The sequence below is a fragment of the Plasmodium gallinaceum genome, assembly GCF_900005855.1.
Source record: "Plasmodium gallinaceum strain 8A genome assembly, contig: PGAL8A_v1_76, whole genome shotgun sequence".
Lineage (NCBI taxonomy): Eukaryota > Apicomplexa > Aconoidasida > Haemosporida > Plasmodiidae > Plasmodium > Plasmodium gallinaceum.
This window is the reverse complement of record NW_021628238.1, coordinates 1405512-1427486: the sequence shown is the minus strand read 5'-3', so window position 1 is coordinate 1427486 and position 21975 is coordinate 1405512. Positions and strand designations below refer to the sequence as shown.

Sequence of the window (21975 nt, the reverse complement as noted above, 5' to 3'; positions counted from 1 at the left end):
TATATATATATATATATATATATATATATATATATATATATATATATATATATATATATATATATATATATATTTTATATAGAAACTTATCAGTAATTTTTTTTTTTTTTAAATTTACTTGATAAATTAATGTCAACATATAAAAAGAAAAAAATTTTTTAAATGAATCTTCTAAATTTAAATAAAAAAAGAGAAAAAAAGGGACATAAAAATATTAAACGAATATAAATTTAAAAAAAAAATTTTATATGTTATCGAAATTTTTTCTTATTGAAAAATTGAATAATTAAAAAATAACAAAAAATATATGAAGTAAAAAAAAAAAAAAAAAAATATACAATAGTTCATATACAAAAATAGACAAAATAACATTCAAGGAACAAATGATTTATATTGTATTTTTTTTTAATCTTTATAATAATTTGCTCACATCATCATATGGTATATGTTTTGTAATAATTTCATCTACATTACAAAAAAAAATTAAAAAAAAAAAAAAAATGATTTGTATTTTTTTTTACTTTTTATAAATAAGAAAAAAATACATTTTAATTCTATTCATACTTGAATTTTTATCATCCAAAGCAACTAAGACAACTTCTTCATCAACTAAAATCTAAGAAATAAAGGGAAAATTTTAAGTATATAATAATATGAGTAAAAAATTAAAAATGAAATAATATATGCTTAAAGATACTCTAAAATAAAATAATATAAAAAATTTGAAAACATATATACTATGATTATATTCTTCATAATATATAAAACTTAAATATTTTTGAAAATATTTTATATTAAATGTATAAATTTAAATTAATAAATTATAATAATAAAAAAAATTTTTTGAAATATAAATAAACAAATACCTTTTTAATTTTTCCCTTTAAACCTTTATACTTTCCTTTCAAAATTAAAACTTCTTTACCAATTTTTGGTATAACTGTTTGAAGCTGCTTTTGATATGCAGTGAATATTTCCTTATTGTCCATTCTTATTTCACATTTTTTTTTATCATTTGAATATAATGATATTATAACACCTTTTTTGTTATAATATTTATGTTTCTTATCAACAACTTTAACCACTATGTTTTTGCAAATCCATATATTATCTTCATCTTCATTATTTTGATAATCTCGATTTATTTTTTTTTCATTTTCTTCATAAAGTTTCTTAGTTTTATCAATATTATTTTGATAATTACTTAAATCTGATGTATCTCCTTTTAATTTTTTTTTTTCTTCATTTTCTAAAATAAGTAAATCTAATGAAGATAATGGTCTTTTCTTTGATAATTCCTTTTTATCATTATCTTGTTTATTCAATAAACCATCTGCTTTTTTTTTCTTCTCTTCGCTCTTTTTTAAAGCTTCATTTAAAAATATGTTAATACTTGGTTTTGTTACTTGGCTATTATCTTTTGCTTTAATAGATGATATAACAATTTTTTCATCATTTTTTTTTTTTATTCCTGTATACTCTGATTCAATAAATTTTCCCTCTTTTTTTGCTTCTTCAATGGCTTTATTGATTCTCTTTTCTTTCAATTGCTCATAAGAATAATCTATTTTTTTTCTTTCTTGAAAGGATTTCTCTCTCTCAATTTTTTCTCTATCAATATATTCTAAATACCATCCTCTTTCCGTTTGCTCAATTTTACACTTTCCTGTTTTTCCTAAATATAAAACAAAATCAGTTAAAGTAACCCATACAGTAGCATTCATGTGTATGTGGGTTTTATCACTTATCAAATTCGTATATACAGTATTAGCCAATATACGTGTTCTGCAAAATCTAGTCTTCATTAATCTCATGAATTCTTTTTCAAACATAGAGGAATATTCATCCATAAATTTATTTGCATCCTGACAAAATATTTGCATTTGTCTTTGGTGTGTTTCCGATAATCTATGACATTTAAAACCATTTTCATCTCTACATTGTTTTTCACACATCTGACAATACCATTTCAACTTCTGAAGGCCTTTTGCCTTCATCTTATTCGCTAGCCATTTTGGTGTTCCTGGTTCTGCACGAGGCATGTCTCTGTTTTTATTTCATTAATTTAAAAAAAAAAAAAAAAAAAAAATTTAATGTTATTATTTTTTTTTTTTTTTATAAAATGTCGGAAATATAAAAAAAAAAATATGTTTCCTAAAAATTATTATTACTGTTAGAAAAAGTCATTGCTAAAAACATATCATTTTCGTTTAAAGTGATAAAAATGAGTTGTAATAAAAGAAAATTTTTCAGTAAATATATTAAGTATTATAATTGATATTTTTATATTTTCTGTTATTTAATTTATTGTATTATTTTTTTTCATTTTCATTTTTCTATTATATATGTTATTTTTATTTTAAATTTATGTCATTTTTTCTGTTTTTTTTTTTTTTTTTTTTTTTTTTTTTTATTTNTTTTTTTTTTTTTTTTTTTTTTTTTTCCTTAAAGTATTTAGAAAATTATTTTATAAAAAAAAATTGTAAAATTTACCTTGATGTTTTTTTTTTTTTTGAAGGAAAAGAAAAAATATACAAATATATAACATTCAAGATTTACAATATATGGATATTAGAAAAATATATAATTTGAAATTTTTTTTTAAAAAATATTTCCTATATTTGTGAGATTTTACATTATTTTTTTTTTAAAAAGTATACGAATAAAAATATAATTATGACAATAAATATATTTTAATGGGAGAATGAATATAAAAAATATATACAGCCGTTTTCATAGATAATATAAAATTAAATTCTGAAAATATAAATTAATATAAATAACTTATATATAAATAAAAAGAAAAAAGATATAATTATACACTATAAATAAAAATTGAAGTAATTTTAAAATAATGAGCTTTTTTAAGAACTTGGATTTTTTTTTTTTTTTTGATAATTAAGCTATAATATGGAGAATAAGAATGATTTTTATATGGAAAATAATTATAATGTTTATTCTGCAAGTTATCTTGGATCATTCAATATATGTTTATAACTTTACAATTAATAATAAAAAGAAAATTACATATTTAAAATATGGAAATCAAATAATGAATAGGGGGGGTATCATCCCTTTTAAAGATCCCAAAAAAAAGTATTATAATGTTTCCTTTTTGTTGCGAACAACTTCTGAAATTCAAGAAGAAAATAAATTATCTGAAACTTTTTGTAAAATGGAAAATATTAATGAAAAAGAAAGTTCTTTATTTGATGAGATGGATTTATTTCATAATGAAGGAATACAATTAAAGCAGTGGTATTCAGCACAAAAAGTAAAAGAAGCATGGAAAGAAAAACATATTGAAAATATTAAAAGTAATTATAAAAAGGTTTTATTAAATAATAAATATAATGAATTATTTAACATGTATAGAAATGTAAATAATAACAATGTGGAAAATTATAAAAAGAGAGTAAAAACTAATAGGATAAACCCTGTAATTTATGTTAAAAAACGGTTAGTTTCAGCTACTGCTAAATATATAAAAATGTCATTTATTAAAACAAGAAAAATTTTATGGAAAATTAGATATATGCCAATAATTAAGGCATTTGCATTTCTTTATTATTATGGAACTAATAAATATACAGTTAATATTTACAAATGTATAAAATCATGCTTACATAATGCTATTAATAAATATGGAAAAAATAATATAAAACCAGTTTTTCATACCCTTCAAGCTAACATGGGTGGATATACAAAAAAAATTAATATAAGGGCAAAAGGAAAAACGGATATTATACGTGAACCTCATACACATATACGTGTTGTTTTAGAAGTGTGAAAAGAGAAGAAAGAAATAATGAAATATAAAAATATCAATATATTTTACATAATCATTCTAATTATATTTTATTTTGTTTTTTCTTTTTTTTGTATATATATATTTTTTTTGTCCATATTTTTCATTTTTTTTTTTTTTTTTTTTTTTTTTACTGAAAACATTAACTTAAAAATAATAAATAATATTTATATTTTAAAATAATTTTAATTTTACATATAATATTCACTTAATTTTCTTTATATTCCTTATAATTAGAGATAAATTAAAAAAAAAAGCTATGTTGTGTGTAAATGTATTTTTATTCAATTTTTTTCAAATTATCAAATATTGATATAATGCGAAAAAAAAAAAAAAAAAAAAAACAAATATATAAATTCATATAATGATAATATATCTTTAAAAAGAAAAAGTATGTCTAATGTAAAAAAAAAATACCTTAAATAATATATAAAAACATATTTACTTCTAGAATTTAATAATTTCCTTTCTTATATATATCCATAGCTTTTTTCTTTGACCAATTATGTATTTCAAAAATTTGATTCATTAAATCTTCGCTATTTTCTGAGACTTTTTGTATTTGAAAGGACTCTAAAACTTGTGATATAATAGCTGATATATCAAAATATTTTATTTTATCATTTAAAAATAAATTATTACATATTTCGTTAGATGCATTAAGAACTGTTGGAAAGAAGTTTCCCTTTTTCCCTGCATGATAAGCTAATTTAATACATGGAAATTTATCTAAAGAAGGTTTATAAAATGTAAGCGGAGATGTTTCAACTAAATTTAATGGTTTCAAATTCGTTTTTATTCTATTAGGCCATGTTAAAGCATATAAAATAGGAATCTTCATATCCGGATAATACATCTGACTTATAACAGATTTATCAACAAATTCAACACAAGAATGAATTATACATTCTTTATGAACTATAACTTCAATATTATCATAATTTACATCAAACAGAAAATGAGTTTCAATAACTTCTAATCCTTTATTCATCATTGTTGCAGAATCAATGGTTATTTTTTTCCCCATAGTCCATTTAGGATGTTTTAAGGCATTTGCTGAAGTAACATTTTTTAATTCATTAAGAGAAATATTTTGAAAGGGTCCTCCAGATGAACATAAAAAAATTTTATTTATATTATTTATTTTCGAAAAATTATCTTGCAAACATTTAGTTTTTAGTACCTTATTGTTATCTAGACATTGGAATATAGCACTATGTTCAGAATCAACTGGGATGACAAATGAATTTTTATTAACATTTAGTAATTTCTTTAAAAAAAATCCAGCTGATACAATAGATTCTTTATTAGCTAATGCAACAATTTTATTATTTTTAATTGCATATATTGTTGAATAAATCCCTTGAAAAGAATCAATTCCAATTACTATTTTATCTATAGTATTATCATTACATATTGTTTTCATGCCTTCATCACCAATTAATATTGTTGGATGGTAATTTTTTATATTAAGTAACAAATTTTTTAATTCTTCATATTTAGTTTCATCATGTATACATATGTATTTTGGTAAAAATTCTTTTGCTTGTTCATATAAATCTTTTACATTTTTATTAACATATAAAGCTTCTACATTAAAAATTTTTTCAATTTGATTACATTCCTTTATTATATCAAGAGTGTTTCTTCCTATACTACCAGTGCTACCAAAAATACCTATATTTATTTGTTTCTTACTATTAGTTATATCTATGAAATTACTTTTTAATAATTTTACATTTATATAACTTTTAATATTCTTTAACTTTTCTGTTTTCCTTTTGCCTAGTCCTTTTAATGCATTATTTATATAAGTTATTTTGTATAGTGTCTTTTTACTTGCATTTTTTGAGAATAAGTAATTAATTTCTAATACTAATAAAATATACAAATATATAAATATTACCATTTATTTTGTTTTATTATTTTATATATTTTTATTATTTTTCATCCTGTGTTATTTTACACATAGTTTATTTTTTTATATGAATGAAATATATTCTGTTTAATTTTAAAAATATATGAAATATGTTAATAAAAAATAAAGATTAAAATTTTCATAAATGAAATGAGCACACAATTAAAAAAATAAAATAATTTTTTTTTTTTTTTTTAATAATTCTATTAAATTTAATTTTAAACAATAATATAAAATTTGATTTATAAAAATCGTAATTTAAGTAAAACAATGGTATAATTAAAAATTTTTGTAATGAAAAATTTTAAAATACTACTAAAAAATTATACATATAATTATAGATTCATGTAAATATATAATATTAAATTAAATAAATTATTCATTAAAATATTGAAAATAAATTTAAATATGTTAAATATATATATATATATATACATTAATTAAATATATTACAAAATGTGTTTGAAATTAATAAAATTACATAATTAATAGCATATATCTAGTAATTAAAATTACACTATTTAACAAAATGGATATGTTTGAAATTTGTAAAAGAACAAATGTTAAAATATTTTTTTTATCAAGTAGATAGAAGCAATTATGTTTTATTTAATTATTTATTGAAATTTTTGATGAGAAAAAAAAAATAAAACTCTATATTTTCTACATATCAAACAATTTTGAAATTACATATGTACGAAATTGACATATTATATAATTTATTTTCTGATACATTAATTATAATTTTACACTTTTTTAGTATTCTTCTATTATTTTTTTAGATATACTTAATAAATATATTATAGATCTAATTAAATTTAAAACAAAAAAAAAGTTCTGCTTTTTTCTTATTAAAAATGTATCCATGAAAAAGCTGTAAAAAAATAATTTGTTTTTATATAAACATTTTTTAAATAATTTTTTTGACTGATATAGCCAAAAAAAACGGTTACATTAGTATATAATAAAGAAAATAAAAAAAAAAAAAAAATAATAAAATATTATAAAATAAAAAAATACAATATTGTAAATTATGATTTAATAAATAAATTTATATATTTGTAATTCAAACAAAAGATTTTGTATTTTTTAAAGACTAAAATTATATATAAATATTTTTAATATCCTTATTTTTTTGATTAAAGGAATTATGATTATACTCTTTAAAAGTTGTTTAATTTTTTTTTTTTTTATTATTTTATAATTTTGATAATTAAAAACGTGATGGATTTTTCTTAAAGTATTCTTTTCAATATATTCCAACTTTTACAGAAATTCTTAAATATTTCTTTTAATAACTCTATACATTCAAATGCAATAATTAACATATATATTAAATGTGCTCTTATTAAAAAAGAAATAGTAATAATAATTTGCATCAGAGAAATAATAAATGTTATGAAGTCAATTCTTCGGTTACAAAATCAGCAAAAATAGTACAAACGCTATTTATATAATTAGAAGTAGATGGAAAATGTGGATCATTTTCTCCTAGAGATTTCTTATAAGAATCCTCATGAAAATTCTTTTGATTATAAAGTAAATTGGTGATTATATCAACTTCATTATTATTATTTTCATAATATCTTCTCGTTCCTGATCCTGTTAGCAATAAAGGATAAATTGGATGCTTATTTACTGATGTGATTGGTGAATATTTGTTAATTAATTGTTTATGGATTAATTTATTATTTATGATATCATACACATTTATATAACCAAATGTATCACCACATATTAAATAATCTTTATATATATCAAATATATATTTCTGATTTGTTAATGCATGTCTTTCAAATTTTTGTATATAATTTTTATTATTTCTCATATCAAAGAGGTATATAAATGGGCTATTTCTACTACCACTTAAAATAAAGAATTCATTAAACCATTTAATGTGTGTAATTCCATTAGAATTTTTCTTATTTTGAAATTTCAAAATATAATCATTTTTGTGATCACAATTATCAGCATACAAATATAAGCAATCGTTATAATCTCCAACAGCATATATGCAATTTTTTCCGTAACCTTCTTTTTTATATTCAATGACTGATATAATTCCTTTTTGACCTTTTCCTTTTCTTGTACTTAAAATTCTATTTTCTAATGTTTCATTTGGTTTATTAAAATCAAAAACTTTTATTGATTTATTAGTTCCACACAATAACCAATTTTTTTCCGGATGAAAACACAGAGAATAACAATTGCATATTTCACAACATTCGTTTAAAGTCTTAAAAGATAATAGCGTTGAACAATCAAAAGCGCTATATAAATATATAGGTTTGTTTTTTGAACACACAGAAAAAAAACATGTATTATAATCATTCCATTCAAAATATGGATAAAATTTACAATCATAAATATGTTCACTTAATTTCATACTTATCCAACTACTATTTCTTTTTGTTTTTTCTAAATCAGTCATATTATTATATTTTTCAAATAATATATTTAAATTTTCATAAATGTTTTCATTTTTTTCTAAAAAATGTAACAAAGTTAAATCGGTAGCAAATAATCTTAGATAATTATTATTGGAAATAGTGTAATAACAACTTCCATCTCTATTAAATTCACATTGTTTTAAAAATTCATTTTTTTTTTTTTTTTTTTTTTCATCATTGTATTTGTTTTGATATATATTTATATGTTCTTGACTTTTATCTGTATCAGATTCATCTTCATCATTTTCATTCTTATAACTTTTATTGGATTTGATTTCATTCTTACTACTTATATTTTCATCATTAACTTCGTATGACGATGATGTATCACCATCTAAATAATATGGTTTGTTTGACTTATTTAAATTTTCTATTTGTTCATATTTATAATTATAGGAATCAATAAAAGGTATTTCTTGTATTATGTAGAAATTCTTGCCATTTAATAAGCCGTTCTTTTTCTTATATTCTATATTTTTATCTTCACAAATACTTTCAGTGAATGCATTTTTGTTTTCGTCCATCATTATGCGCTTTTTGTTTTTATGAGGTTTACTGATACAATTATATTCTTCATTTAATTTAATAAAATATAAATGTTTTTAACTTTTATTTTTTTTTTGAAATATATTTTTACTTTTTTTATTTTTTAAGATTTACATTATTAACTCATTAAAGCATTATCTTTTTTTTTTTTATTTTTTTTTCTCTTGTTATTAACTTCTATTAATTTAAATAAAGTTATGTTTCGTTTTTGTGAATATTTACATAATGATATCAATTCCATGATAACCATTTAAAAGTGTTATAATAAAAAAACTCAAATTTTTAATTGCAATTATATATCTAATAATCTTTTTTATAAATAAATATATGTAGTGTCAAAGAAAACAAATAAATTAAAATTATTTTTTTTTAATATTTATAAAATTTTTGTTCTTGATAAAAAAAAAAAAAAGATTAAAAAAAGATACAAGGATGTTCCTGTTTTTTTATTATAAAATTCTTAAAAATATTTACTTTTTTTTTTTTTTTTTTTTATTAATGCATTAAAAATATAATTTTATTTATACAGACAATGTATTCATATACATTTTTTAATAATATTATTAAGGTCAAACTTACGTAACATTTCTTATTATAAAATTTCAGATTCTTTGTAATTCTTTAAGACATTTTTTTTATTTTGTTATCCCACTATTAATATATAACATAAATTAAATGTAGCTTAAACTCTACTTAGCAATATGACTATCACTACTTAAAGCAATATATAATTTTTTCTAAGTTATTCTTATGCCATATCGAAAAACTTTTTAATTATATTTTTAAAAAATATTTATTTCTCTTAACTATTAATATTTATAAGAAAAAATTTAGGATAATTACATTTGTGTAAAACTTAATATTTAACAAGCAAAATGAGGAAATCAATTTAATAGAATTAAATTAACAAAAAAAAAAAAAAGTAAATATATTTCAATTAAAGAAGGGATCCCCATGCGAATAGTATGAAATTAGCATCTATAAAATAAAATTATATAAAGTTAGAATTTTTATTTTTTAAAATTTTATTAAATATATTCAATGAAATTTGTATCATTTTTTTTTTTTTTTTTTTTTTATTCTTGAAATATGTATCAATATAATTGAAGAGAAAGAAATTAAAATACTAAAAAAAATTACAAAGTAAAAGAGTATAAGATTGTATGAATATGAAGGTAGAAAAAAAACAAAATAAATCTTTGATAAACAAACAAGATATAGAAATTTCAAATCAAAAGGACTTGAAGCAAAAGTTAAATATTAAGAAAAAAAAAATAATAAAAGAAATAAAAATTTTAGAAAAGAAAAAACCTATTGATACATTTAATTTAGCTTATGTTTATATATTATTAAAATATTTCTTTGATAATAATAATATCGATATTTTAAATGAGCATTTTTATCTTCAAGATAATGTTTTAAATATAACTGAAGATTTAATAGGACATATATTATGGGTATTTGATAAAAATGAAAATAAATTATATGGATCAAGAATTATTGAATTAGAATCATATAATGGTGCAAAGGATAAGGCATCACATGCATATAATAATAAAAAAACAAATAGAAATTTATCTATGTTTGAAAAAGGGGGAAGAAGTTATGTATATATATGTTATGGTATTCATAATTGTTTAAATATAGTAACTAATTTAGAAAATATTCCTGAAGCTATTTTAATTAGATCTCTTGAGCCAATATATAATATAGAATATTTTATTTCAAATAAGTTTAAAAATACTTCTGAAAATTTATATTTTGAAAATTTCTTTGAAAATGATAGAGGATATAAGGTGGAAGATAAAGAATATATGAAAAAAAGAAAAAATGATATTAAAGATTTAATTAATAAAGAAAATTATTTAAAGAAAATTGATAAAGTAGATAATGTTTTAAAAATGATAAATAAAAAAAAATTAGTAAAATTATGCAGTGGTCCTGGTTGTGTAACAAAATGTCTAAAAGTAACAAGACAAGATGATATGGAATATTTTTATATTGACTTACTTAATAATAATATAAAAAAGGAGGATAAATTAAAAAAAGAAGTAAATTATAATAAAAATATGATGATTAGCATCAACTATAATGATAATAATAAAAGTTCAAAGTATTTTAACAACTCAAAACTTCTAAATGATAAAGGAAAAAGTAAAAAAAAAAACATAGATGGTATTAATGTTTCCAACAAAAATAACAGTAGTAGTAATATCTTATTACATGACTCTAGTAAAAATATAAAATCAAATTATTACTTTTCATCTAATATAAATAATTTAGAAAAAAGTAGGTTTTTTATAAGTATTTGCCCAACAGTTAATGACATTTTGTATTTTTATGAAACATTAAGAGCTGATAAAAATGAAGAAGAATACATTATAAAGAATATATATGATGATAATAAAATGTATTTATTAGAATATTTTGATTACATGAAATGGCAAAAAGATAAATTAATTATCCAAAAAGATAAAAGAATAGGAATAAATTATGCAGAGGAAGCTGCCTTATATGAGTATCGGTTTTTATTAAAGAATCATCCATCTGTTACTTTTCCTCCTAAATAATTTGCAACATTTGTAATTAATTCTAAAATGTATAATTATACTTTTAGTGATATATTAATCTAGAAAGGTTAAAGAAAAAAATTTTATTTTTTTTTTTTTAAATTTTTTTAATAAGCTTATAATTTTATTTATATAAAAATCTTAAAGATATTTTATAAATAAATAATTTTATCTATTTTTTTTTTTATTTGTTCTAATAAATTTCATATTTTAAGCATACATTCTTTTGTATGTATAACAAAAAAAAAAAAAAAAAAAAAAATTACTTTAAAAGTTTAATTTTAAATTATTAAAGAAATGTACTATTTTTTTTATTTTTATTAAATAGATAAAACAGCTACTATATATTTGTAAAACCTAATATTTTAAATAATTTTCTTTTGTATATTTTTAAAATAATTAACTTAATCATGTATTATGTGTTAAATATTATATAAATCCTAAATCACTTTAAAAAAATAAATGATGAAAAAGAAAATTCTTTTTAAATAAAAAAAAAAAAAAAAAAAATCAGAAATAAAAAAAAATTTATCACGTATATAAAATTATGTAACAAAAATAAAATATAACAAAAAATTTAGTTCTAAACAATACATATATATATATATATATAAAGAGGGAAAGAGATTTATGAAGATCTTCTAAAATATAACTTTAAATAATTTATCGTATTGGGAATAACACTTTCAAACGATAAAAATATAATTCCAATAAGAACAAGAAAAAAGCCAAAAGCCCAAGCACATATGCATATTGGTCTTTCCTAATAAAAAAAAAAAAAAAATATGCATGCATATAATTTATTGAAGTAGTATATATACATATATATTATATATATATATATATATATATATATATATTTGTTACGTTAAAAATAAACATTCCATTAACTGCATTAAAAGCAACATTGCCAAAACTTTTTAATGATACAACATGAGTTAAATGATAATGTTTCAATAAATAAGGAGTATAAAATATTTCTGTTATTGCCACAATAAAAGTTAATAGAGCTAGAATTATTAGTTTATAGTTTAAAAAAAATTGAAAAAATCTAAATTTGTCTTTTACTATTATAGACATAAAACCTATCACTAATGCTTTACAAAGAATTGTACTTAATGATCCCATTATTCCAGATGAAAAAGGAGAAAAGATATATAAAAAATTATACATTTTTTTTTTTTTTATTTGTAAATATTTTATTGAAAAAAAAGCAACAGAATAAGTAAATAATAATTCAAATGTCATTAAAAATATGGATTCTATTTTTAAAAATAATTTAAAAATATAATCTAAATCGTTGAATTGACTATCTTTACCAGAAAATATTGTTATTAATATTAAACCTATAGTGGCAAAAGGTATACCAATATATAAATAAAGTGATTGAGTTTCTTTTAAGACAAATCTTTCTAATAATAGAGAACAAATAAGACGAATACTTACAAATCCAACCATGGATGCAGGTAAAAGAGCATTACTAAATAAATTGAAAGATGGTGCAACTATACTTGTAAAAAATATACCACAATAAAAATAAAGATAACTTCTTTTTTTTAACTTATTCATATAATTCTCATCTACTGTCTGAAATGTTGAACTTCTAGTAACTTCTTCATCACTATTTCTTTTTCTTTCAGAGTACATTTTTTTCATATCTATATTTTTACTAATATAAAAAGAGTGAGGATTTATATTTTCATTTGTAAAGTTATAATTTTTACTATTTATATTGTCTAACGATTCCTGAGGTGGAAAGGAATAATAATACACCTTATCTTTATTTGTAGTGTTTGTCATAATATTAGGATTTTCTCTTGATTCCTTTTTGTTCAACATAGTTATTATGGTTCCTTCTTTTTCTTTATTTTTATGTAAATCATTATATTTATTATCACAACACATGCTTAATTGTTCTGAATTATCAAAATTCAAATTTTTTGACATAATTGTTTCTCTAGTATTCCTATTTTGCAATGTATAAAAATCTTTTAATAAAGAGTCATAAGAAAATGATTTTTTTTTAATGTTTTTCTTATAAAACTTGTGAGTATTATTATATCTTTTATTTTTTTTTATATAATTTTTAAATTTGTTTTTTTTAAATGAAGAATTACAAATATAGTTATAATTTTCTTTGCTATCTTTATAAAAACTATTAAAACCTTTCATTTCTTCTAATGTGCAATAATCTGAATTTTTAAGTGACCGTAATGATCTTTCTTTTCTCTTTGTTTTTTTGTTTATTTCTCTTGTATTTAGGTTTTTACTACAAAAATTTTTATATTTTGATCTATAATTAGTAATACTTTCATTCATATTTTTGTAATTTATATCAATAATTTCAGAATTATTAGTAATATTTTTAGTATTATAATTTTCATTTTTATATTTTACTAAATTAAATTCCTCTTTTAAATTATTTGATTTTATAATGCATACTGATTGAAAGCTGCATAATTTTCTTAATTTTCTATTACTTTTAGAATAAATGTAAGTCATGGATTTCCATTCACTAATTTCTGACTTTTTTTTTTTAATTAATTTTCCTTCAGTAAAATAATTTCTTTTTTTTTCTTTTTTAACATTATTATTCTCATTCTCATTTTCATCTCCCTTTTTCTTTCTTTCTTTTATTTTTTTTTTATGAAAAAATTTATTACATAAAATTTTTTTTTCTTTTATTTTTTTCTTGTAAATACTCTTAGAATTTTGTATGTTGATTAATGAAATATTTATAAAGGACTTTTTTTTTTTTTTTCCCTTTTTATTTCGATTAGAATATTGGTTATATTCATTTGAGCTATTTTTTTCTTCTAATTTACATGTAATTAATTCCTTTCTTTCAATAAGTTTTTTATATTTTTCATAAATTATATGACTTTTTTTAATTATTGTACTCCCAACTGATTCTATAATAGAAACAGATACGCTCAAAAATACTCCAACATAATCTAGCCATGGTTTGTCCATCCAACTTGTTTGCTCTTTATTGACACTAATTGTCTTTATTTTGCAATTTATACAACTTATTAATATTATTGAAATTATCAAATCTATTAATAATTTAATCATTTTTTTTTTTCATTTTTTCCTATATTATTTATTTTTTGTTTTATATTTGTTTGATATGTTTGTTTTTAACATAAAATTAATTTTTCGAAGAAAAAAAAAAAATCGAAAAAATTGTATAAATTAATAAACATATATTCTAAGAAAAACTGAACAAAAAGAAAAATCCTATAAAATATAATTAATAAATTATTTCTAATATCAAATTAAAAAAAAAAAATCAGGAAGAATAATATATAGAAGAATATACAATATTTTTTACGAGTTTATATTTGTAAAAGAAAATTAGGCAATGAATTTTTCCTTTTGATTTTTTTTTTTTTTTTTTTTTTTTCTTGTAGTACGTAAATATTTTTTTAATATATAATGAAAAAAAAAATATAAAAACTATTATGAATTTAAAGTATTATATATTTAATAATGTCCTAAAATAAGAATTTTAAATAATAGTTTTTAAGACCATAATATCGAATTTTTCTCAAATATAAGAGAATAATTTATTTCATAATTTAAAAATTTTTTGTCAACAAAAATTCTATATACATATTTTAGTATTTCTTTTTATTTTAAAACAAAAAAATTCAGAATTTCAAAGTTTTTTCTATTTTTCAAAAGCATAAGAATGTTATAAATTAAAAAGGTATTAAATTGCAGTGACAATTTATACATTAAAAAATTATACAGCTATGTTTTTTTTTTTTCTTTTACAATATCATTTCATATTTTCATTATCATTAACATAAAAAAAAAAAAAAAATATATTTTTTAAAATTCATTTAAAAAAACTTTTACAACACTTTTTTTTTAAAGTATTTTATAATATAAAGTATGCAATTTATTAAAAAAGACAGATTCATATATATATTGCATAAAAAAATAGATATATGTAGGAATAAAAAGATATTTTTTTTAAAAAATTTCTTTGTTTTTTATCATTATATTTTACATAATTTGCATATTGCATATATATATAGCCACATATATATATTAATTACCTAAAATATATTATATTAATTATTTTTATAATATTTTTTTCTATTTTAAGAGTCATCAATATTTAAATTTTCTAAATCAATTTTGTCATTCCACACTTCATCTATTTCTACGTCATCCTCAGATAAATTAGTTTGTAAATGTTCTTCCTTTTCATTTTTTTTGTTTCCTTTTTGTTTTGAGTTACTATCGTATATAATGTTATCTTCATTAAATTTATCCAAAATGACTTTTTTTTCTTTATTTGTTTCATATTTATTTGTATTTTTCTCAGTTTGGTCTATTTGACAATTATTAACATAATTATTAGGTAAATTTATATTCTCTATATTCTTTTTATCTTGTATAATTTTATAACTTCCTCCAATATTTAATTCATCATCATTGATTTCAAATTCTTCCTCTATAAAAACTTCATTATCGTCAGATCTTTCAAAAAGATCATTATAATCTTTATCATAATTTTTATATCCATTGGAAAAATCATTTTCATTTACATTATAATTTTTAAATGATTTATCATTTTCATTAATATTTTCAAATTCCTTTTTATTTATATGACAACTATTAATTGTTTTCTTCATTTTACATATTCCGTCATAAGTTTCTTCAACTTTTTCATGTTTTAACTTATCATTATTATCAAAACCTGATTTAAGATCATTCTTTTTTCTAATAAAAAGATTTATATATTTATTGTCATTTTCACAGTTTTTTTCAGGTGTTAATTGTTCAAAGTGTTTTATTTTATTTTCAACAGGTTGATTTTTTAAAAATTCTTCATTATATTTATTTGAATTTTCTTTACTTATTACACATTTCTCCTCTTCATTTGATAAATGTAAAATAGTTTTATCACTATTGTCATTTTTATAATTATGTATTTTATTCATATTGGTGTAAATAAAATTTTTTGCTAAACTTTTAACGTCTGTAAAATCATTATTTATAATATTTTCTTTGTTATGATCATTTTTTTGTAAATCATCATTTTTTTTTTCTATTGAAGAAGAGAAAAATGTTTTGTTATGTAAGTTTTTTTTAAGTGTATTTTCATTAATATATTTAAAAGTTGTTTCTAAAAAATTAGAAGAATTTCCTATAAATCCCTTTAGTTCATTTTTCAAGTTATTTTCAAAAGATGATAATTTTGAAATGTTAATATTTATTTTCGGTGGAATATTTATATTTTTTATTTCTTTTAATTCTATTTGCTTTTGTAAATTATTTATATTTTCCTTTAAAGATTTTATATTATTCTGATATTCTGTAATAGAATTTTGTAAAACATTATTTAGAATTTTATACTTTTTTATTTTATAGTTCTTTTCATTCATCATTAAATTTTTTTCTTTTAAAGTAGTTAATAGTTTTTGAAGTTTATTTAAAATTTCATTTTTTTTATTTATTTCTTTATCTAATTCTTCTCTAAGGAAAAATGTTTCTTTTATTAATGTTTCTGATTCATTATTTTTTATATCATTATTTAAAATTTCTGTTTTGGATTCCTTATCAATACTATATATATCACTGTTATTAAGAGAATAATATTCTTTTATTTTTATTCTTTTTTGTTTATATTCATAATTTTTCAATTTATTTTCTAGTATATTAATGTTCTCTTCATAATTTTTGATAATACTAATAAAAAAAGAGCATTTCATTTTATACATTTTTAAAGTAATGGATGATTTATTAATTTGAACCATTAACCGTTTAATTTCATTTTTCAATTCTTCTTTGTGATTTTTTTCAGATTCTATTAAGTCAATTAAGTTTTTATTTTTATCAATGGTAGTTTGTAAATAATTTTTAATTTCATAAATATCATAACTATATTTCTGTAGTTTTTTTAATTCTTCTTCCATATTCAATAAATCTTTCTTTAATAAACTATTTTCGTTTTCTATTTTTAATTTTTCATTTTTTAATAAATCGAAAATTTTGGAGTTTTTACTATTTTCATCAATTAAATTTTGTATTTTTATATTCAGTTCTTGAATTTTTTCATAATTCCTATATCCTTCTTTTTCATTGTTATCTAAATTTGATTTTAAGTTGTAAATATTTCTCTCATTTTCTTCTTCTTTAATTTTTAAATTATTATTTATCATACTTAATTCTTTATTAATATCCATTAACTTTATATTTTCCTTCTCTTTATTGTTTAATTCTTGTTCTAAATAATTTATTTTGTTTTTCAAATTTTCAATTTTATTTTTATACATTATATCATTTTTTTCCAAATTTTCCAGAGCATTTTGTAATTTTTCTTCACTTTTATTCAAATCAAATTCTGTTTTATTTAATTTCTTCTCAAATTCTTTAATTTTTTTTTCCAGATTAAATATTTTCGAATTTTTCGTATTTATATCTATTTCCATTACATGTATTTTTTCTTTTATTTCAATATCCTTTTCTTTTAATATATCATCTTTGCTTTTCAGTAAATTGTTTAGTTCATCGTATTTTTTTTCGTATTCTTCATATTTACTATCATCTATTTTGTTTTTTTGCTTTAGTTCTTCACATTTCCTTTCATAATTTTCATTTAAACGTTCAATTTCATCATTTTTATTTTTTAATTCCTCACATTTTTTTTCATATTCATTATTTTTTGTTTTCAACTCTTCACATCTCTTTTCATATTCATTAATTCTTGCTTTTATTTCTTTATATTTCTTTTCATATTCATCATTTTTATTTTTTAATTCCTCACATTTTTTTTCATATTCATTATTTTTTGTTTTCAACTCTTCACATTTCTTTTCATATTCATTAATTCTTGCTTTTATTTCTTTATATTTCTTTTCATATTCATCATTTTTATTTTTTAATTCCTCACATTTCTTTTCATATTCATTATTTTTTGTTTTCAACTCTTCATATTTCTTTTCATTTTCATCATTTTTATTTTTTAGTTCTTCATATTTCTTTTCATTTTCATCATTTTTATTTTTTAATTCCTCACATTTCTTTTCATATTCATTATTTTTATTTTTTAATTCCTCATATTTCTTTTCAAATTCATTATTTTTTGTTTTCAACTCTTCATATTTCTTTTCATTTTCAACATTTTTATTTTTTAGTTCTTCATATTTCTTTTCATTCTCATCATTTCTATTTTTTAATTTTTCATTTTCATGTTTTAATTCTATTAATTCCTTTTCTTTTCCTTTATCTCCATTATTTCCAGAGTTATATATAAAAGATGATTCTATGTTTACATTGTTATTTATTTCTTGTCTTAATTGATCAATTTCTTCAATAGCTTTGTTTTTTTCTTGAATAATTTTATTTATATACGTTTCTTTTTCATTTAATGATTTTTCTATTTCCTTAATTATATTATCTTTTTGATTAATTAAATATTGCATTTTATTTATTTTTTTGTTATATTCTATACAGTAATTACTTTCATCATTTTTATTTTCATCCATCGTAAGTTCCTCTTTATTTTTAATTAATGAATTTAAACTTAATTTATCTTGATTTATATCTTCATAATTATTTATTGTGGGTTTTTCCAGTTCTTTCATTATATTATTTTCTTCCATCAAATTATTTACTTTATTTTCATGACTTATAAAACTACACTTGCACTTCTTTGAATTATTTTGTAAAATATTTAAGTCTTCTGTAATTTTTTTAACTGTTTCTTCTTTTATTTTAATTTCGCTCTGCAAATTTTCAATAATATTAATATAATAATTTTTATGTTCGCTTGATAATATTCCTTTATCTTCATTTTCTTTATTTAATTCATCTACATTGATTCTCGTATTTACTTCTTTCATATTTTCAATAGATTTATCACATATATATTTTTTAGTAATATCTTCTATATACTTTATTAAAGTTTCATCATCATTGATGTTTAATATATTTTTTATACGTAACCACTTTTTCACACAATTATTATATTCATTTTTTACATTAGTTACTTCACTATTTAAAATATCTACTTTTTTATTATAAAAATGTATTATTTCTTCATTACATCTTAACTTAGATATATTGTTTAAATCTTCTCTTAAATTATTAATAAGAGTATCTTTTTCCATTATTTTACTTAGAAGGATTTTATTTTTACATATTAAATCATTATTATTTTCATAATCATTATTATTTTCATAAACATTATTATTTTCTTCCGTATATTTTTTCTGTATTGATAGATTTTCATTACAATTGAAATTTATATTATTTAGACCTTTTTTTTTTTCTTTTATGTTTAAAAAAAAAGAGGAATATTTATCAAACTTTTTTTTAACATTTGCAAAAATTTCATTTTTTTCATTATTTGAAAAATTTTCATTATTTTTTTTTAATTTATCAAGAAATTTAACATTATCATTTAGGATACTTTCTTCTATAACTTCATGAGTGTTTTTATTAATTAAATTATCTGTTGTAGTTTCATTCATTAAAGTACTAGATATATTTACATTGCTTAAAGAATTAAATGAATCTTCATTAATCGAATTACTTGTTTTATCTAGATCTATTAAACCACTTTCTATTTTATCATTATTTAAATTATTATTTACATTTTCATTATTTAAAATAATATTTATATTTTCATTATTTAAATCATTATTTAAAGTATTATTTATATTTTCATTATTTAAATCATTATTTGAAGTATTATTTATATTTTCATCATTTAAATCATTATTTAAAGTATTATTTACATTTTCATTATTTAAATCATTATTTATATTTTCATTATTAAAAATATTATTTATATTATCTATATTTTCATTATTTAAATCATTATTTATATTTTCATTATTAAAAATATTATCTATATTTTCATTATTTAAATCATTATTTATATTTTCATTATTTATGAGTATTTCTTTTGTATGTTCTATCTTTTCTTCATATTCATACTCTGTAAAATTATTTTCATCTTTATTATACGCATTTCTACTTTCTAATATAAAATTATTTTTTTCATTAAAATCTTTTTCATTTTTAATATTTTCTTTTCCATTTGAACTGTTTTGCAAATTATTAAAACAGTTTAGTTCGTCTTTTTTACCATACAATATTTTTTCGTTTTCTTCTCTAACGTTATGATCAACCATTATATTAACTAAAAAAAAAAAAGAAGCATATATATATATATAGAAATTTATCAATATTGTTAATAAAAACATAAAGAAGTCATATATATATATATATATATATACGTATTTAAAATTGCTTCTTCATAGACCTGGATTATTAAAATTTAAATTATTCTCTTCTAATATATCATCATTATTAATCATATGAAGATCATCATCAATTATATTAATATCAGCATCCCATATATTTTCTTTATCAATGCTTATTTGATCATCAAAACTGTCATCAGGAAACTCTATTTTTGCATTGGATTGATATTTTTCTTCTTTATTAATTCTATCCATTTTGTTTTTGATCAAAAATTTAAATTCCAATTACATTTAATGTTGTATTTTATTCTCTATAAAAGGTATATATAAACATATGAATAAATTATAAAAAATGTATAATTTTGTGTATATTTTTACACATATATATAAAAGAAACATAAAAAATAAATAAAAAAAACAAAAAAAACAAAAACAAATAAACTATAGAATTTAAAACGAGATTAATATTTTCAAAATAATAAAAAAAAAAAAAGAAAGTGTAATTATACATCTATATAAATGATGAAACATATAATTTGTAAAACAAATTAAAAAAAAAAAAAGAAATGAACAAAATTAAAACAAAAAAATATAAATAAAATAAAAACAAATACAAATAATTTTTTTATGATATTAATATAGGAAAAATTTTATATAACATGTATAAAAATAAAATAAAAATGAAGATGAAATCAACATATTTCAATAGATTATGAAACATCATATAAGTTTCGTTTTAATCATAAATGTACTTTTTAAAAAATTGTTTTTTTTTTTTTTTTTTTTATAATATTTATGCACATTTCTTATAAAATTACTTACATAACTTTTTTTATTAAACATAAGTTTATGTAAATATCTTTTATAAATATTAAGGAAAATTAAATATATACATATAAATGTTTATAATTTTTATTTATTATTACTATGTTTAGTTTCCTCTTATTAGGAATCTTTTTCAGACTTGAAATTTTTACTATTTCTTTTTAATTTTTTGCTACTTTTAGTCATAGATAATTATTATTATTACCTTCTACATTAACACTTGATGTCTAATAGTATGGTAATTATATGTTAATAATAAGTAAAAAATAGAAATATAAAAATATCTACATATGTACATACATAAATATATACATATATATAAACGTTTATTCATACTTTCATATTAGTTTAAAATCTATAATTTAAATATAGTTAAAAATATATTACTAAAAGAAAAACAAATTATAAATTTTAAATATTATAGAAACTGTTTTTTTTTTTATTAAGGTAAATCTATACTAATACAACTAATATCCTTTTTTTTTTTTTTTTTTTTACTCAAAAATAAATATATACAATGTTAATTTGCAACATTAAAATAGTGAAAATAACATATAATACATTTATTTTTTATAAAATATTTTTTATTATAAAAAAAAAAAAAAAAAAAAAAAAAAAAAAATTTTTT

At 17.9% G+C, this 21975-nt stretch overlaps 7 protein-coding genes across 7 annotated transcripts; 2 read left to right on the top strand and 5 right to left on the bottom strand.

The window, feature by feature from the left end:
• Positions 1–412: 412 nt before the first annotated feature.
• On the bottom strand, positions 413–2042 carry PGAL8A_00226900 (DNA/RNA-binding protein KIN17, putative; the record flags this gene model as incomplete). Its single annotated transcript, XM_028670990.1, has 3 exons — positions 413–465; positions 565–616; positions 867–2042. The coding sequence occupies 3 exons, from the start codon at positions 2040–2042 to the stop codon at positions 413–415; spliced, it is 1281 nt and encodes a 426-aa protein (XP_028527687.1).
• A 908-nt stretch (positions 2043–2950) lies between these two features.
• On the top strand, positions 2951–3790 carry L22 (50S ribosomal protein L22, apicoplast, putative; the record flags this gene model as incomplete). The annotated part of the gene is made up of 1 exon (XM_028670989.1): positions 2951–3790. One exon carries the CDS (start codon positions 2951–2953, stop codon positions 3788–3790), a length of 840 nt encoding a protein of 279 aa, XP_028527686.1.
• Positions 3791–4262: 472 nt separating this feature from the next.
• DXR (1-deoxy-D-xylulose 5-phosphate reductoisomerase putative) lies at positions 4263–5717 on the bottom strand (the record flags this gene model as incomplete). Its single annotated transcript, XM_028670987.1, has 1 exon — positions 4263–5717. The coding sequence occupies one exon, from the start codon at positions 5715–5717 to the stop codon at positions 4263–4265; it is 1455 nt and encodes a 484-aa protein (XP_028527685.1).
• A 1405-nt stretch (positions 5718–7122) lies between these two features.
• PGAL8A_00226600 (conserved Plasmodium protein, unknown function) lies at positions 7123–8703 on the bottom strand (the record flags this gene model as incomplete). The annotated part of the gene is made up of 1 exon (XM_028670986.1): positions 7123–8703. The coding sequence occupies one exon, from the start codon at positions 8701–8703 to the stop codon at positions 7123–7125; it is 1581 nt and encodes a 526-aa protein (XP_028527684.1).
• A 1182-nt stretch (positions 8704–9885) lies between these two features.
• PGAL8A_00226500 (DNA-3-methyladenine glycosylase, putative) lies at positions 9886–11292 on the top strand (the record flags this gene model as incomplete). The annotated part of the gene is made up of 1 exon (XM_028670985.1): positions 9886–11292. One exon carries the CDS (start codon positions 9886–9888, stop codon positions 11290–11292), a length of 1407 nt encoding a protein of 468 aa, XP_028527683.1.
• Positions 11293–11920: 628 nt separating this feature from the next.
• PGAL8A_00226400 (conserved Plasmodium protein, unknown function) lies at positions 11921–14367 on the bottom strand (the record flags this gene model as incomplete). The annotated part of the gene is made up of 2 exons (XM_028670984.1): positions 11921–12055; positions 12160–14367. The coding sequence occupies 2 exons, from the start codon at positions 14365–14367 to the stop codon at positions 11921–11923; spliced, it is 2343 nt and encodes a 780-aa protein (XP_028527682.1).
• A 1037-nt stretch (positions 14368–15404) lies between these two features.
• On the bottom strand, positions 15405–20777 carry PGAL8A_00226300 (rhoptry protein, putative; the record flags this gene model as incomplete). Its single annotated transcript, XM_028670983.1, has 2 exons — positions 15405–20458; positions 20582–20777. 2 exons carry the CDS (start codon positions 20775–20777, stop codon positions 15405–15407), a joined length of 5250 nt encoding a protein of 1749 aa, XP_028527681.1.
• Between the last annotated feature and the right edge of the window lie 1198 nt (positions 20778–21975).